The following is an 18,899-nucleotide window of genomic DNA, read 5'->3' on the forward strand; positions in this document are numbered from 1 at the left end:
GGTCACAATGTTCATTTAATGTAGGTGCAGTTTGAATGTTAATAATGCAAATTTAAATGGACTTAAAATTTGCTATGCAGAGTCGAGGAGAGCCCGATTCAAACTAGAGACTGATGCACTACATTGTGCAGAAATCCATATAGAAGATGCATCAATGGAGGCCAGGCCTTTTCGCACATATATGGCCACTCAGCACTGAGGGCAAGTGGTTTATCTGTAGTGGCCTCCGATGCATGCTGGCAGCAGGTCAGTGGCACTTGTCTGCCACTGGCTGCCTAAATAAATCAGTCCTTCTCTGCAACAGGCATATGGGAAAAGGAATTACAGTGAAAAATGCCATGATGGCGACATGGCATTATGCACAGTGCATGCTGGGCAGCAAGAACACAGCTGGCAGTGAGCAGTGTGAACACTAATAGCAGATGGCCATGGGCAATGATGGCAAGCAGCATGTACTTACGACATCAGCAGCACAGTGATAACAATGTGCTCTAGGTAGTAACATGATTGGTTGCAATGGTTAGTGGCACATGACTACTCCGATCGGGGCTGGAGGCCTGCTGCCTATACTCCGTTTCATACATAGCAGGCAACGTTGCGGAGGCTGCAGAAGTAGTGCGTCCATGAAACCATATTACTCTGCCACGTATCATTTATCCTTCTCGAAACCTAGGTGAGTTTTTGGCCGACAACAAAGAGCTGTACAAAGCAAAGTGGCAGCACTGAAAATTACATTCAAAGCTGTGAGGCACTCAGTATCCGGAACCTCTGGCTATAATTTTCACTGAGTAGGACCTAATTTTTAGGCGTGGATGGAGTAAGGGCAATTCACCCTACCAGCCGCATATCAGACCGCCAAGGACATTCTTACTTCTCGAAGTCTCAATGAGTTGGAGGGTGCAAATGTGGCTATAGGTAAAATGAAGTCGAGGAAATTGCCATTCACGCACTTACTGAGATCTGTCGCAACGAGTATGTTTGTATTAACCTTGGTTCTAGGCCGAACTACTTTTTGGGCATGGACTTAGCCTGCTCGAAAAGGTGCGCTAGGTTTGGCAGTGTTGCCTGCTATGTATGAAATGGGGTATAGCTGTCATGCTTCACTGGTCAAAGTAGATCAGCTGCACGGCCGATTTGAATTTAATGTTGCATTCATTTATGCATTTGATTTAATGGACATTTTAACTCATTAAAATACATGTGATGTTGATGGGCGCTAAGCACCAGTTGAGCAAAATAAAATTAACAAAAGCCCACAGTGCTATGGCAAACGAAATTCTCCAGTGGCAACGGACTTTGGCTAATAGCTGCCATGTTTGTTAGCAATCACCTTCTCTCACTGGCACACATCACAGCATGAGAGTCCAACTTTCACCTCGACAAGTGTGGTCTCCAGCCCGCGGCTAATAACAAAGCTTTCAGCTTCGGTGCCCGATGATGCATCCTGAAGACTTTTGTCCCCGACAGTACATTGTTTAGTTGAGCTTGTATAACTACATAGCTTCAGCCGAAGTTCTTACAAATTGTAACGGTGACTCAAGCAGTTGCTGTTTCAAGGACGTTTCTGTATATATTGAAGGTTGTAGTTTGTATTTTCTTGTTACTTTGTTGTCAAAGTTTGTACCAAATGAATGAGAAATGTGCACCCAATAAAATCTGTAGAAAGAGCTTTATATTTTTTTTTGGTACAGTTGCATCATGAGGAAGCAGAGTATAAACTGGTAGTGTGCTATGTAGAGTCATTGGTGCACGATAGAATTTGGTCGAAGCATTAGGTGGAATTGTCTGATATTCCAAAATCAAGGCATCTGACAATAAATGCCAATGTTTCTACAAACAGAGTAGCAGCAAAACTAGCAAAGCATGCTTCCACATTGATAACACTGTTTAAGCCTCAAGTTGCCAGCTCATCTGTACCTCAGGAGGTACTTGAATGCATAGAAGAGGTCCTGAACCCCTAGCGGATTGGGACGAGCCAGGCTGGTCATAAGCCGACTGCCATTACCGGCTCCTGACAAGCCCAGCTTCTCTTGTGTTTTCATTTGGAAGCAGCAATAAGCTGTGAAACTTGTGTTTGCAATTCTAGCATTGTTTCTGTTTGTGACAAGACATAGCAGCGGGTTTTAGCTCTGACTCTCTCTATCACAGGCCATCACAGAAGTCCCCTATCCCACTCGATCGGTACGAGAACTCTTTCGAGCCAACTGTAAGTCGAACGTATCGACCATCCGAACCGAAAACCCTTGCCAAGGTGCTCTACAACTTCTTTGCCCAGTCACCTAAGTAAGTTCCTATTTTCTTTTGCTGTCTTTTATTCATAGTTGAAATAAGGCATAGCCCAGGAGACACAGTTTATTGCACTTGCTGCATAATTTCTAAGGAGAACGATGATAAGTGCAGTGAATCTTAATTTTATGATGGGGTGCGAATGTGCAAAGAGGGAAGTTAGATTATCTGTTGACATTCTTGTGATGCGTTTAAAAGTTGCAAAATTTTAAATGTAAATGACAGCACCGTCAGATCTTCTTTTAGCAGAAGTCTTTCTCTGGCCTGGGATATTGCGATACAAGTGGTGTAATAAGGGAACTCTGTCAATATTCTGACCCCTTGTCTTTTGCTGAGCTAATTGGCTCTCTTAGTACCTGGTGCAGATGTACCCAGTTACGATTGACCTGAGCTGTTCAGTTTCGTATGGCAAGGTTTTTGAGGCACAGTGCATTTCTGGCAAATTTATCAAGGTAGGCACATGTGGGCACTACACACCAGACGGTATTATTAGCATTGCGCATGATTTCATCTTCAAAGATTTTTGAAACTGCAGCCTCGTTCTTTCTTTTGGCTCATTCTTTCACTCCAATGAAATTTCCACTGCAGAAAATATTCCACCTCAGAATACTGCTCAAATTTTGCTGCAGTGGGATTCATATTTAATGTTGTCAACCTGGTGGGCTTAATGCAGGCACTACTACAACAAGCCTTGCACATCTAGTTTCGCAGTGTGCTTTGCCAGACTTTATTGCCTGGTACTCAAGTGGAATGGTTCATGAGTATGCTTTGATATTGTTCCTGCTTCAGTAATTTTAGCACTGTTCACGGTGGCATTTGCCCCTCACCATTTTTGTATTGGCAGGGAAATCAACTTGCGCAAGGGTGACCTTGTGTACATCCGGCGCAAGATTGACTCCAACTGGTATGAGGGAGAGCACCATGGCTTGGTTGGCATCTTTCCCGTCAGTTACGTTGAGGTGAGCAGCAGTGCATGACAGCAGTGCCTAAGGTGATCCTACAGAATGCGTATCAGACCAGAAGGCACTTGACTGTGGCAAAACAGTGCTTAACTGTTTGGTCATTGCTGTGCCCTGTGATGGTATTGATTGCTGATGAATTGTTGAAATATACCTGAAGCTGCTTATGTGCCTTAAAACCCAACACTACACAACATGAAATGCGAGTAATGCTGCACTTTTTATTAAGTGGTGGATTTTGCTTTGCTGGTGCTTCAACATGTCAAAAGGCCCTGTGCAGACAGTTTTCTTATGAGACACCATGATTTAACATGATCGTTGAAATGCGAATGGGCTCATCTTCTTCATTTTAGAGCAAGCTCCTGAGCAAGGGCACTTCTGTATTTCTATGTAGGATAGCTATAGCTGCCGAAAAAGGGTGGTCCTGTGGATAGTTTGTCACCATGCCATCATTTACAGCAAAGTGGTTGTTTGGGCATGTTGGTGAGACATGATATAAACTTGAAGTGCAAAACCAGACGAGGACAGTGAAAGAGACGAGAGACACACGAGCGCTCGTCTAGTTTTGCGCTTCATGTTTATATCATACTTCATTTACAGTTGCGTATTTGTCTTTTCTATGGTAGTAGCTTGTGAAAAAATGCATTTGCAGTCAGACAGAAGATGCTTCTTGTAAAATAAGGCATATTTGTCATGCACTGTGTACACCAGTATCATACAACTGCCTAAACATTGTGTCTGTTGTCAAGATAAGGCATAGTTAACCAAAGGAAGACTTTCTCCCCAGCTTGTGGTGCTGTACCACCACACAGCTATACTTAGCTGCCAATGAGCACTCGTTTGGTTTGGGCTGCTTTGTGAAATCACTGCAGCAGTTCCACGTACATCCTGCACGCCCTTTATCATTTCCATTTGCTTTTGTTTTCAAGGAACATTCATGTTTTATGTCATCAATGTTGGATTTATTTGTTATCATTTCAGATGTTTTGCTTGAATTTCAACTACTGTATTTACTCATGTGATTTGCACACTTTTTTATTTAAATTAAGGCTTCAAAAAGTGTGTGTGCAAATTACACAAAGATTTTGCGAACACATTTTAAAAAAGTCTACAAAGGTCATAACGCACAATATTTTAGTGTATATTGCCGCCTATACGTCAGCCCCTCAACACGCTTCCTTCATTGTCCCCCCCCCCCCCCCCTAAAAAAAAGTTGGCTCCAAATATAAGACTCATACGCTCCCCTCCTGCCCCGCCCTACGTTGTGTAGTTTTCTGCGGGATGGCGTGGCAGCTCGTGCACGGCTCAAAGCAATAAATGCGCGAAGGTACAATCACGAAGCCAGCAGTTGAAGGCAAATTGGGATAACAGGCGATGAAGCGGTGCCCTCGCATGTGGCCTGGCTGACTGGCAGCAAACCGAGCAGCAAAGGCTTTGATAGTTTCGGATTCTAGCACACGCCGGAGCTTTCCGGAAGTTTGCTCATGCAGCTGTTTGGCTGGAAAAGCAACTGCCAGCGTGTGCGAGCCGTGGAAACTGTGCGCAATTCGTCCCTTCACCACTCACACCTTTCGTAGCCGCACCGATCTTCCCAAGCCTGCCTTGCACACATCTACGTGCATGTTGGTGGTCTGGCACAGCAGGGTACATAAAATATGCAAATAAGTAGTTTTTTTGTATGAACCAGGGTAATAAATTAGGGGTATGCAAATTACGCAAGGGCGCAAATTATGCAAGTAAATATGGTACTTTCTTTTCTTGCTCCTCCTTGGTTATATTTAGGAAAAATGAACTTTGATTTGAAAGAGTTAGCCGAGCTCGAAGTGTTATTGTGCAGGTGATCCCTGCTGAAAGTGCACATCTGCAGCCGCGGCGTGCCTTGGAGGGCTTGGCTCGGGCCAAGTTCAACTTCTCTGCCCAGACACCTGCTGAGCTGTCTATGTTCAGGGTATGTACCACACACTCAACATGCTATCTGCTGCCTAGTTTATGGCAACTTTGGAGTTCAACAAAGGTCGTTAACAACTCTTTTGTTACCATGGGAAAAATGGCTATTTTTGATAGGTTTGAGACAATTTTTTCCTGAAAATTATGCAAGGTGTAAAAAAAGCAAAAATTTACGTGAAAATGATGGCTATGGAATGTGCTTTTGAGACATTCATTTCAACTCAAATACTTGGTGTGTATATTGCAAAAAAGATTGGTAAGCACACAAAAAAGTTGAAAATTAAGAAAAATATTGCATTGATATGACAATATTTCTTGGAGAAAATATATTCAAAACAATCTGGAACATGCAAAATATGTCCAGTTTGTTTATAAACTAGCCACCAAAAGTTTGATTTTCTAACTCAAGAACTGTTCGAGCTAGAAATTTTCTTCTGACAATGCATGAAAAAATGCCATTTTCAAAGTGCCCCTGATATACATTTTTCACACAGCGAGCAAAAATTTTCAAAGTAAAATGTAATGTATCAAAATATAACTTGATAAATGTACTTTTCGACGTAATGAGTTTGAGCTAGAAATAATTTTAGGAAAGCCAAAAAAAATTGCAGAAACACGAAAAGTATATCCGCCATACCATCTGTGATGATCTATTCACATCAAAATTATAAAAGGTAATACTGTGAAACCTCGTTATAACGAATTGGTAAACTGTAAAATGTCTCAATATAGCCAAAATTTGTTCTAAAATTTTTCAAAAACTCGTGCTGGAAGAGCAAAATTTAATCAGCAAAAGAACAGCAACTAGGAGGGACCTTTTCCGTAGTTTTAGCACAGTTTCGAAGCCGCTTGTGGCGATTGCAGAGGCTACAAAAAAGCAAGCAGCAAACGTCAGCTACGTTGGCTTTTCTGCAAAGCACCGCAGCACGTGACGGTGGCAGATCAAACACCAGGTAGGATGGTTCCCTTGCATTACAGCAGTGTTGCGTAAAAAATGTCCACCAGGAAGAAAGCTATCGTTGTAGTCACCACCTTAGCTCTGTGACAGTCGATGTGAGCAGAGGATGGCTGCTAAAAAGCTACAATAACCGACCATGTTGCTGGTTCCGAGGCACTACATACGGGTGTGAGAGGTGCAAACGGGGGCTGACTGCCTGGCTACCTGCTGTTCTTGCCGTTATATCTTCTGTGGGGCTGTTGATGAAAGCGAGATAAAATGCAAAACCCTGGTGCTAACGCTTGCCGCGCCACCGCTAGTCACCTGTGTAGAGAGGTAAAGCCTGCCGCCTCCCATCTGAGTGGGCACGGTTTGGCGCTCGGCAGTTCATTATAACCGTTTTATGGCAAACTGTGTTCGATATATAAGGTAAGAAGTGCATGTGTTTGTTGAAACTATCTAGGAACGGTTTGATATAGCCAATAATTCGTAATATCCCGTGTACCTTATAACAAGGTTTCACTGTAAATTGCTTGAAAATGCTTACAATGCTTTGGTTATGCAAGAAACTATTTCGGAAGACATTTCGGGTGATTTAGGACCAGTCGGAAGACATTCACAGCTTTCGCGAACAACTCTGGGTTATTACGAAGCATCAATCCAAGGTCGGTGTCCTTATTTATAGCAAGCCTGAAGTCAATTTTTTTTGTGCTGGTGGAAGTAAATCTTGCTTATATGATGTTGAGACACTGCAGAAAGCTGACATATCATTCATGACATCAGTGCGATATGTAAACCGGCTCCATGAATGAAAAAAACAGACAAGAAGTGGAAAACGAAGCCTACGGGTGGACTGGTGCCCATGTTTCATGCTGAGGTTGCGCAGTTTCTTCGTTAGGATCAAATTCCGATGATGCAATATCATTGTCAGAGTCACTGCTGATTGAAGCATCAAAAAAATCTGCAGAAGCAGCAGAATCGCACTTCATTTCTGTGGCTGGCGCCGTCCCGTGAGCGCACTACGCCAGAGCCTCAACTTCAAGGGCGTTTCAAAAATTGCCGCCTTGTGGGAAAAATGCAGAATATGCAAGAAATGAAAGTAGAGCTTTGAAATCCCAAACTAGGTAGCGCAACAAATTCTCGGCAGCCCTGGTAGCACTGAAATCGCACTTCGAATCTGTTAGTCACCAGTGATCGATATGGAGTGGCGGGGTAATGAAAGAGTTAAATGCATACCTCCATGATATAAGGCTGTGTCATTGGGCTGTTGCTGTTACAAGTCTTGTAAGGTATCTTTGTTGAAAAGCAGTGGGTTGCAGAGCTTACTATTTAGTTGTAGTTTTGAATTGTTTGATGCAGAAGACACTGAAATAAACTCTGGGGCTTGGAAAGCAATTTGTGGGAAATTGATTCCTGCTAGTAATGTTTGAAGAGAAACACCTCTGCATCTTTCTAGTGTTGAAAGGCTAGAATGGGAACTGCTGTGGGGGGAGGGGGGCCACATTAATGCTAGCTGAGTTCTGCCAGCCTTTGAAGATGAATTGTATTTTTTTTTTGTCCACATGGTCCGGGTGCCATATGGCACCATAAATAACTGTGTGTCATCTTCGTCTTTGGATTAGGGCAGTGATGGTTGTCACTATACATTAAAATGGTTAATAACATTTGTAAATAAATAATAATCATTGTGCAATAAAGTCACGTGATGTTTATTGTTATGATGAAAAAAAATCAGTGTGCATTGATTTTGATGCTTGCATTCTTGCTTTTAATCTAATTTTACATCTCTGGGCTTCAAAAGCTCTGCTGTCATGACAACACAGTTGTTGCTGAAATTAATCTGAAGGGAGTTCTCTGCATTCGTTTGGTTGTGAATGTATTTTTCAACAAATGTTATTAAATCCTACAATGTGGCAGTGAAGAAATGATGTTGTTATCAATTTCTTCTTTTTTTTTGTTTGGAAATGACTTTAAATTGGAGCCTGTATAGTGTGGCAATTCTGAAACCAATTTCATTCCGTTTTTGTATTTTCCTCCCTGTGCCTTCGGCTGAAACGGTGGCATGCCTGGTGTTTGCATTTCGCTGTAGTCTCAAGTCCACAGACAGCTGGAGCATGGCATTGCTTCAGCTGAAGACACAGGGGGGAGGGAGAATGCAAAAATAGATATTGTAGCGATCTTGCTGTGTAGCTGGATTATTAGTCATCAACATGAGTGCTGTATATGTGCTCAAGACAGCCATCCTCCTTAAGTCATTTTCTAAGGGCCATCATCTTATTACAAGGAACTTGATCCAGTCTTAATTCATCAGTGCCAGTGCCTCTCACAGCCCTTTATCTTTGCCTCTAGGTAGTATCCCAGAAAGCTATTTCTTCGTGTAAGCATAATAAGAAATGGCATGTCTGCTATGTACTGTTATGTACGCTCACGTGCAAAAAAAAGCCTTTTTGGATGCGAGTTTCACAAAATGTCAAACTTCTGTATTACCCTGGCATGTAACCTGAAATAGGCAATGTGGCTTGAATTTCCTTGCATGGACAGCACAAATGCACATGCCAGTTTCAGCCTACCTGCCATGGCTATGGAGAAGTTTGGCTTTTTCGTTTTTTGACACATGTGGCCTGTAGATTTTTGCTTACAAGTCTACTTAGGAGCTTGTTTTAGTTGTAGGTGGCATTTAAATGAAATAGCTGGTCTGTAACAATGTGGTGCAGTTTAAAGCACCATGAGAGCTGGAAAACAGAAAAAGAGCACAGTGAAGAGAAATTTGATGGCCACTTTACACAGTGTTTTTGTTTTCAGGTACTGCTTCTCAGTGTACACTTGTGGTTATGTGATTTGTGATTTTTGTGAATGTTGGAGTAATCTTTGTCTTCCTGCAACAAGTTTCGGTCTTGTGGCATTCATGCTTATTTGTGTCCCTGATATTTTGGTCGTGTGAATTGAGAAAGGGATTTCCATTTGTATTGAAATGCATGCCGCAGTTGAGATTGGGTGTTGGCGCATACTCACAGGAGTGAAGATCTGACCACATGTGCCTTTGATGTGTGCAATAATATGGTGTCTCGTTTGCATCCATTTCTGACTCAGGGTGAGACAGTGGTGCTGGTACGACGAGTGGACGCCAACTGGTACGAAGGCCGCATAGGCACCAAGCGTGGTATCTGCCCTGCTGCCTACCTCGAGGTCATATCTGAGCCACAAGAAATTGGTAAGTTCATTCTTCATCACCTGTTTATTACCTGTGTTAGCATCCTTTTCTTTATTCAGCCACTAGAATCCTGTGCAAATCCTGTGGGCAAATCAATCACACACCGTGCAAGTACTGAGGAGAGGGTGGCTCTGGGTGGATATAGAAAGAAGGCAATGTGGGCCGCTGAGAAAGAAAAGGCACTGAAAGAGTTGAACGCCATGTGAAAAACAAAGAAAGGCAAATGGGCGCCGGAGCAGGCAGCTCGAAATGCTGCTGTTGCATGGGAGGCTGCGTGCATTAACTCTACCACAAAAAAAAAAAGACCGATTTTGAGCGTCTTAAACTAAAAATTATTTCTTCAAGAAGTACTAAATGCACTGTGCATTGTAATATATCAAACTGTAGCTTATTGACCCCGCAGGGGGTCGCCTGCAGCTTGCAGGCGTCAGTGAGTGGCGACACCGCGGGTTCTCGAGCATCCGCAGGGACATCCCCACAAGGGGATGATGGTGAACCGTGCATCACCACAGACCCGAGAACCCGCGCCTAGCCGTGCGTGGCATCGCCGTGTCCGGGGAAAAGGGGATCCTGGTGGTTGAGCCGATGCCGAGCGTTTGGACCCTTACGGCCCCTTGGCGGAGGCAACACACCACTTTGGCCTCAGCTTCCTGCAGACGGCACCTCCAGCCTGACCCGACCGGGGGGAATCGGCAGTCGCCTTTTTCTATCCTCCTCTCCATCTTTCACTTTCCTATCTCTGTCTCACAACTCTCCTATATCCTACTCACTTCTTGGTTTTTCCTTTTTTCCTGGCGGCAAGGGTTAACCTTGTGTGACCAACTACCCTTATAGTTGAGGTGTGCAGCTGGCGTGGGCAGGACTTGCTTTCAAGATCCTGTCCCGACCCCTTGTTGGACTCCGTGGTGGGTGGCTGGCACCATGACCGAATAACTAAATTTTTTGATGGCTCCACCCTTATCCAAACCTGATCGCTCTCTAAAAAGAGGGAGGAACGAAGCAGCTGATTTTTTCTCAAAAAAGAGACAAACATTTTCAAAGTTCCACGTAATCCACAGTGAAAGTGACGGAATACAGGCAAGAATAATATCCCCATTCCTTGTGCCAAATGCTTAACCGATACCTTGTGCCCTGGTTACAAGGTCTCATAAATGTCCAGCGGCGACTTACTTCTTGAACTGCGCGACAGCATCCAGTGTTCCAAACTCTCCAAGATTGCGTCTATAGGGGACATCTCTGTCTCTGTAACCCCCACCAATCTCTAAACACAGTCCGAGGTGTAATCTCTGAATCAGACTTTATCCATATCACAGAAGCTGAAATGCTTGAAGGGCTTACCGACCAGAATGCAATCGATGTTCACCGAATCAAGATCCACAGGGATGACAAAGAAATAGATACCAAACACATGGTCCTCACATTTAACACCAGTACCTTGCCCGAAACGATCGAAGTAGGATAATTGAAAGTCAACGTCAGACATTATATACCCAATCCCCGCCGATGTTTCAACTGTCAAAAGTTTGGCCACGGCTCACAAAGTTGCCGCGGCCGCAAAACCTGCGCGAAATGCGCTTCAAAAGACCAGCATTCTGAGGAATGTGACGCAGCACTGCGCTGCGCAAACTGCGAAGGAGACCACGCTGCGTACTCCAGGGCATGTCCGTCCTGGAAAAAAGAAAAAGAAATAATTACCATAAAGACAAAAGAAAACATTTCATTCAAAGAAGCAAGGAGGCGTTTTGCGCTTACGACCACATTCTCTTTCACGGCAAAACCCAACTTCGCTGATGTGGTGGACGGGGCCGTAGCACCACACAGCACTACAGCACCTGCCGGGGCTGCTTTCACAGAGCCAGTGGCGGGGCCATCCACACCCCAGGCGGGGACAGCGAAAGCTGCCCTGTCATTGCCAAAGCAGGGAGCGCCGGTCCATGGGTCGGCATCCCGCAGGACCCCCCCCGTCGGGAGAGGCCTGAAACTAACACAACCGCGGCCCCTCTGCGGTCCTCCAGCACCTCGGTTGAGGTGATGGATACAGCGCCCACTCCGCCTCCAGGTGATGGATACAGCGCCCACTCCACCTCCACCACAGAGGCGGAACAGCTCTCTTGAGCGGAAAAAAGACAGGCCCCTCATAACGGGCCCACCACATAAGTAACCCCGCTTCATTTCCTCTCAAAAACATAAACATGGCTTTTTTAATTCAGTGGAATTGCAGAGGACTTATGCGGAACTACAGTGACATAACACATATTTTAGGGACACTGTTACCTACAGTTTTATGTCTTCAGGAGACCAATCTTGGTCCACAACATGTGCATATCCTAAAACATTAAAAAAGTTTTAGACATGATCTAGAGCAGGCAAATCGACTCTCGGGAAGGGTCGCGATGGTTGTCCAAGGTGGCATCCCTGCTCAATAAATCAAGCTCAAAACAAAACTTGAGGCTGTAGCAGTCAGCATTGTCAGCTACAAAACACTAACAATCGGTTCCGTGTACATTCCTCCACACTTTACTTTAAAAGTCCATGACCTACAAGAACTGATAGACGAACTTCCAGAGCCATATCTGGTAGTCGGGGATTTTAACGCTCACTCCCCTTTTTGGGGAACCGAACGATGTGACTCAAGGGGACAAATAATCGAAGATTTTATCCTCTCAAATAATATCTGTCTTTTAAATACGGGAAAAGCCACTTATTGTTGCCCAAGCTCGGCAAAAATGAGCTTCCTCGATTTAGGTTTCGAAATCACCATCGCTTTTTAACGATTTTAAATGGGATATTTTAAATGACCCTCTGGGAAGTGATCACCTACCTACTATCATCAGCCTCTCATCGTCTACTCCAGTCATCCCCACAAGACCACGGTGCTGGAAACTTCACCTCGCCGACTGGTCACTTTTTACAGCAAGTGCCACACTAGAAAAAGAATTTTGTGAAGATCTCAGCATAGACGAAATGATGAAAAGTTTACTACATGCATAATACCGGCCACTACACTAGCCATACCACAAACAACAGGACTCGTACACAAAAAACAAAAAATATGGTGGACACAAGAATGCACATTGGCATCTCAGCATAGACGAAATTAATGAAAACTTTACATGCATAATATCGGCCGCTACACTGGCCATACCACAAATAACAGGACTCGTACACAATAAACAAAAAGTATGGTGGACACAAGAATGCACATTGGCAAAAAAACAACAAAATAAAGCTTGGGGCTCTCTGTGTCGGTAGCCTACAGCGGAGAACTTGATTGCCTTTAAGAGGGCCAAGGCCAGAGCGCGATTCGTTCGAAGAAATGCTGAGAAATCCTCGTGGCAGAAATATGTGTCATCAATAAACAGCTCAATAACCTGAAAATAATGTGGGAAAAGGTTCGTAGATTCAGTAGTGACCATACCCTTTTCACACTTCCTCTATTGACTACACCCGGGACACAAACATCATTAGAAGAACAGGCCAACATACTAGGTGAGCAATTTGCTGAAGTTTCCAGTTCGTCCAATTACACGAACACGTTCCAGAAGTACAAAGCAATAGCAGAAAAACAAAAACTTCCATTTGCAGCAGGTATGCACGAGGACTACAATCAACCCATCACACTCCAGGAATTGATTAGGGTATTATCTTCTGGTAAAAAGACAGCATTAGGCCCAGATAATGTGCATTACACTATGCTTGCCGATCTCTTTGAGGCTGCCATGCAGGCATTGTTGAAATTCTTTAACAAAATATGGACAACTGGGAATATACCTGAGGAGTGGAAGAAAGCAATAATAGTACCTTTTCTGAAACCCGGAAAACCACCAACAAATCCTAACAATTACAGACCGATAGCCCTCACCACCTGCATTGCTAAATCTTTCGAAAGCATAATAAACATTAGACTCACCTTCACACTTGAATCTCGTCGACTCTTAGATGTACATCAATGTGGATTTAAGAAAGCATGCTCGACCACTGATCACCTTGTCCGCCTAGAAAACATCATCCAAGAGTCGTTCATCCACAAACAGCACTGTATCGAGGTCTTCTTCGATTTGGAGAAGGCCTATGATACCACGTGGAAGTTCGGCATCCTACATGACCAAGCAGAGCTAGGGATCCGCGGCAGGATGCTGAACTGCTTGAACGACTTCTTTACTAACCGCACATTCAAGAGTCCGTCTAGGAGCAACTCTGTCAATGACATTCACCCAAGAGAATGGCGTACCCCAGGGATGCATTTTAAGTACGACACTCTTCATAGTAAAAATGAATTCTTTAGCCAAAGTAATACCAAAGTCCTTAGTGTATTCAGTTTATGTAGATGACTTACAGATAGCATACACTTCTTCCAGCATACTGTCCTGCGAGAGACAAATACAAATCACAATAAATAAACTGGCTGCTTGGGCAGAGAAAAATGGATTCAAGTTCTCTCCTCAGAAAACAGTAGCTGTTATGTTCTCATTACGACGAGGCCTACAGGTCGATCCCAACCTGTGCTTGAATCATACCACACTGCCAATTAAACAAGAGCATAAATTTTTAGGCGTCACATTTGACAAGAAACTTACATTCCTACCACACATTAACAACCTTAAAAAAAAAGCATCCCAAGGCCTCAATGTATTAAAGGTACTCTCGCGAAAACGGTGGGGGTCCGGTAGAACATGCCTATTACAAATATATCGCTCTTTGGTGCGCTCGAAACTGGACTACGGGTGCATAGTATATGGTTCTGCAAGAGCATCCTACTTGAAACGACTGGACCCTGTTCATAATCTTGGTCTGCGCCTATCAACTGGAGCATATAGAACATCCCCGGTAAATAGTCTTTATGTTGAAGCTAATGAGCCCACACTAGAGGATAGGAGAGTCACACTTACATGCACGTACATCCTAAAAACCTGTTCTCTTCCAAAACATCTCTGCTATCCCATTGTTACCAAGTGCCCATCTAGAAGATTATTCAATAATAAACCACATTTTATCAGGCCACTAATAATGCGCTTTGAAGATAAATGTGAAGAGTTAGCAGCGCTGGACGCCCTAACGAATATTGCCCAAAGACATGAATATCTGCCACCATGGTACAACCTCCCTTCGGTGTGTGACTTCACACTGACACACGTAAACAAAGAGGAAATGCCACACGAGCACATGCTGCAAGAGTTCTTTGCACTACAAGAAAAATATGACACCTACACTGAATTTTACACTGATGGCTCAAAAACAGAAAGTCATGTCGGAAGTGCAGTAATTCAAGGAAAAAACGAAAAAATGATACGATTGCCACAGTATGCATCGGTATTTACTGCAGAGTGTTATGCCATCCTCGTAGCCATAGAACAAATAGTAAAACAAAACATAAACAATAGCATCATTTACACTGATTCACTGAGTATGCTCAAAGCGCTGCACTGTACAAATGCTGCTGAACCCATAATAGGAAAAATCATACATAACATAGTTAAAATCACAAAGCAAAAACATAACATTATATTGTGCTGGGTCCCTAGCCATGTTGGAATTTTAGGTAATGAGAGAGCAGATGCTTGCGCAGCACAAGCTCGAATTGGTCATATAAAAAAAGTTAACATACCACAGAGAGATTTTTCTAAATTACTGCTCAGTAAACTCAGGAAAAAGTGGCAGATTGCATGGGACGAACAGACAAACAACAAACTACATTCTATAAAACCCGTTTTGGGAGAATGGAGATCATGTAAACATCAGGAGCGTTTTACAGAAATTATTTTGTGTCGACTACGCATTGGACACACACACCTTACACACAACTTCTTAGTGACAAAAAAAGACAAACCTCTCTGCGAAATGTGTGGCGATGAACTCACGGTAAACCACATTTTAGTTGCATGCACAAAACTGGAACAACTGAGGAAAAAATATTTCACAGCATTCTACAATGAATACATCCCACTACACCCCATGTTACTTTTGGAAGATCAAGCACTGGTTGATTTTTCAAGCATTTTTAAGTTCCTCAGAGAAGCCCGTGTTTTAAACAAACTTTAGATATAAAAAGCGTAACCTTTAACAAAAGCTCTAACCGTGTGTTTGGCGCATCATACCCTCAGTTGCTTTTGCGCCATTAAAATCAATATAACTAACAATATAACTAACTGTAGCTTATTGATTGTACTTCCGAACGAAAAAAATGCCAGAGTTGTGTGTGCAAAACTTTTCGAAAATTAATTGGTTAAATATGCAGGTAACACCAAAAAAGCATACAAGCAAAACAGAAATAAGCCGCTGTACTGAGCCACCTGTTCAAAATGCTAAAAAAAAAACGATAAGCACAAGTTCTCTCTCTCTCTTGTGTTCAGGGATTAACCCTTCAGGGTCGCGTCCCTCTGACTTCCCTTCGAGCTGCGGAGGCGCGACGAATTAAGACATCCCTTGCGTTAGGCACTCCTTGACCCCTGTCTCCGTCTAGACCTGTGTCCTGTCCAGACGATGTGAACTTCTCGGTAGCGTGTGTAGTGCCGAACCCTACTACACAACAATGGTCTGCCAATAAGACGATTGTCTGTCCCCCTTTCACACTTTGAGCCAGTGGTGCTGTTTCCCGTCTGACCCGTCTGCTGACACGCGAGATGCAAGCGAGTTTCCGTGTCTTTTCTTGTAGCCTGGCTCTACAAACTTGGCGTGGTGGCTTTTGACGCCATTTTTTTTTTTGCCTGGAGATTGTCCCACACATTTTAGAGAAATCGCATGTTTGAGCATTTCTTCAGTCGGAGTTCTTCGCTGCTGCTTTTATTCTGCTTTTCCAAGAAGCAGATGCTTCGTTTCTAGCAGGGTGACTTACCGTAAAAACCTGCGTATAGTACGAGGTTTTTTTTCCTATTATTAGCGCCTCAAATTTCCGCCTCGTATTATTTGCGGATCCGAACAAAAATTTCAGTTTTGCTCGAAGTTTTGGTTTCGTTATTGCCGCGTGGCTATGGCTTGGCTTTGTTATTGATGTGTGGCTATGGCTTGGCTTCGTTACCCGTGACAGCGTGGCCTTCCTGACAGCGTACGCACTGACGCATAAACCACGCTTCACGAAGGAAAGGTTTTTTTGCTCTGCTGTGGAGGAGCACAATGTCAGTGCCTCGAAAACAGTATTCGGCTGCTTTCAAGAGAAAGGCTATTTTAGTTGCCGAGAACATTGGCAACAGTGCGGCGGAGGCAGTTCGGCGTCACCGACGGAAGCATCCGCGGATGGCGACGATAGAAGGAAGCAGCTTTCGCGTGCAGCGGAACGCGAAAAAGCTTTCGCGGCCCAAAGAATGGGTCATACCCAGAAATTTAACTTGCCCTGACGGAGTTCATAAGAGAACAGTGAGCCGCACATCTAGCTGTGAGCGTGGAGCTCATGCAGGTAAAAGCTAGGCAGCTTGCTAGATAAAAAGGTATTCCAAGCACCGCCTTCAAAGCGAGCAAGCACTGGATCTACCGCTACATGTGCCATGCTGGGTTTTCGTTACGCCGGCGAACGTCGATTTCCCAAAACCTGCCCGAATCGTTTGAAGAGGTGCTGGTGGCTTTTCAGCGCCACATTGTTTCGTTGCGCAAGTCCAAGAACTTTCAACTAGTGCAAATAGGCAACGCGGACCAAATGCCAGTTTACCTGGACATGCCATCACCTCTCATCGTGCACGAGAAGGGTTCCAAACAAGTTTGCGTCCGGTCTACCCGCAACGAGAAGACGCGGGTTACGGTCATGCTATCGAGCACAGCAGACGGCCACAAGCTCCTGCCCTATGTCGTGTTCAAACGCAAAACAATGCCGAAAGGTGAGGAGCTGCCAAGGAATGTCATCGTGAGATGCCAAGAGAAAGGTTGGATGAACGAGGGTCTTGTCCTTGACTGGGTGAAGTCCGTGTGGTGTAGGCGGCCTGGTGCACTGTTGTCCTTCCCGTCGATCCTCGTGCTGGACACGTTTCACTGCCATTTTTGGCCGACTCAATCAAGAGAGTGTTACGCGATTACGGCACTGAACTTGTCGTCATCCCAGGCGGAATGACTTCCCAGCTGCAGCCACTTGATGTTTGCGTAAACAAACCTTTCAAGGACGCTGTCAAGCGGTGCTACGCAGAGTGGATGCGCTCAGGTGAGCCTGCAGTGATGCCGACCGGGCGGCTGAAGCAGGCACTGCCAGCCACGCTGTGCAAATAGATTGTGGACACGTGGGCGAGCACCCCAACGGACCTTGTGCGTCGTTGTTTCAAAAAGTGTGGCATCTCGAACGCCCTCGATGGCACAGAAGATAAGATGAGTGCCTGTGGGATGATTTGTCGGACAAAGAAATCTCCGAAGAAAGCGCTGTTGAAGATGAGAGTGATTGAAGTGCAGTGTCCGATTTCAATAAATGTCTTTCTTCTTCGTGCTTACCTGGCTTACCTCACTCGTCTTATACGCGGGTAAATTTTTTTTTTCTATTTCGCGTCTCTAAAATTTCACCTCTTATTATATTCAGGTTCATATTATATGCGGGTTTTTACAGTACTCTCATGCTGACTGCACTTCTTGTAGGACAACACGACTCCGCTATTTTTGCCCGTCGCACCATTTTTGTGGGCTTACCGCCACTTTCTTCCTTAGAGAACAATTTCCTGGCATTTTCGGGGGGTTTATTCTCTGACCTATCCGCAAGCGTCGCATAGAATCTACTCTCTGATACGCAGTGCGATTCTTTTCTTCAGGCTTTGAAACCACCCCATCTTTCTTTGCACCAGTTACAGTTAACACTGCTAACTCAAGATCAAAGCCTTCCATTTCTTTTTGCTCGGTACACTTCTCCCCGGGTTGGCGAACAACAACCTCGTTCATGTCACAGCTGCGCACTAACTCCACGCAATGTACCGGCGGACATTTCACTGTCTCTGAATTATGTGCTTCATACCTCTCAGGATTGTCCTGTTGCATTTGCGCATCTTCCTGCCTGCCTCTGAGTTCACCTGGCTCATCTCTGTAATGTGCATACTTTTCAAGGCTGCCCTCAATTCCAGCTTCAAAGCCTATAGATTCGGGCACATCTACCTTTGTCTTTTCACTCCCGTACCGCTTGGATGTTCGAACAAGTTTCTTTCTCATGGCGTCGCGCTTACCCAACACGACCACGGTCTGGCGTGCCTTCCCCTTAGCCTGTCGGGTTGGGTTCTCTCTTTTCCAGCTTTACTCTGTGTAGGTCGCACGCTTGCGTTGATTCGTGTCTCATGCCAAGACGCTGACCAGACTCGGCAATGGTCTCTCTAGCCTCATGGAAACCTCGCTCTAGAGTTTTCGCGTTTCGTTTCCATCCATGCCGATTACACGCCTGTTTTGCATCTGCAGCGTTAAGATCTTTACATTCCATGACAGTCTGACGCCTAGTGGGTTTTCTCTGGACAGAAGCCGCATTGCACCTAAATGGCTCACTCACTCTACCATTGAAGCGCATCCGGCCGCTTAGGAACTCAGCCTTTTCTCTCTCTGCTTCTGTCGAAGTTCCGCATCCTCCATTCTGGACTGCGCCTCTTCGCACCTCAAGGTCTAATCGCTTTAGTTC

General features: G+C 44.5%; 1 protein-coding gene across 32 annotated transcripts in view; it reads left to right on the forward strand.

Annotated features, from left to right (window-relative positions):
- LOC144115866 (uncharacterized) overlaps nt 1-18,899 on the forward strand; it is a 360,881-nt gene that overhangs the window by 297,644 nt on the left and 44,338 nt on the right. For all 32 annotated transcript variants that reach the window (XM_077650438.1, XM_077650440.1, XM_077650430.1 and 29 more), the window contains 4 exons: nt 2,149-2,283; nt 3,131-3,245; nt 5,083-5,193; nt 9,220-9,340. In XM_077650438.1, the coding sequence (XP_077506564.1) occupies nt 2,149-2,283; nt 3,131-3,245; nt 5,083-5,193; nt 9,220-9,340 (482 nt within the window). The remainder of the gene's footprint in view (nt 1-2,148; nt 2,284-3,130; nt 3,246-5,082; nt 5,194-9,219; nt 9,341-18,899) is intronic.

The sequence above is a fragment of the Amblyomma americanum genome, chromosome 1 (genome assembly GCF_052857255.1).
Source record: "Amblyomma americanum isolate KBUSLIRL-KWMA chromosome 1, ASM5285725v1, whole genome shotgun sequence".
Taxonomy (NCBI): Eukaryota; Metazoa; Arthropoda; class Arachnida; order Ixodida; family Ixodidae; genus Amblyomma; species Amblyomma americanum.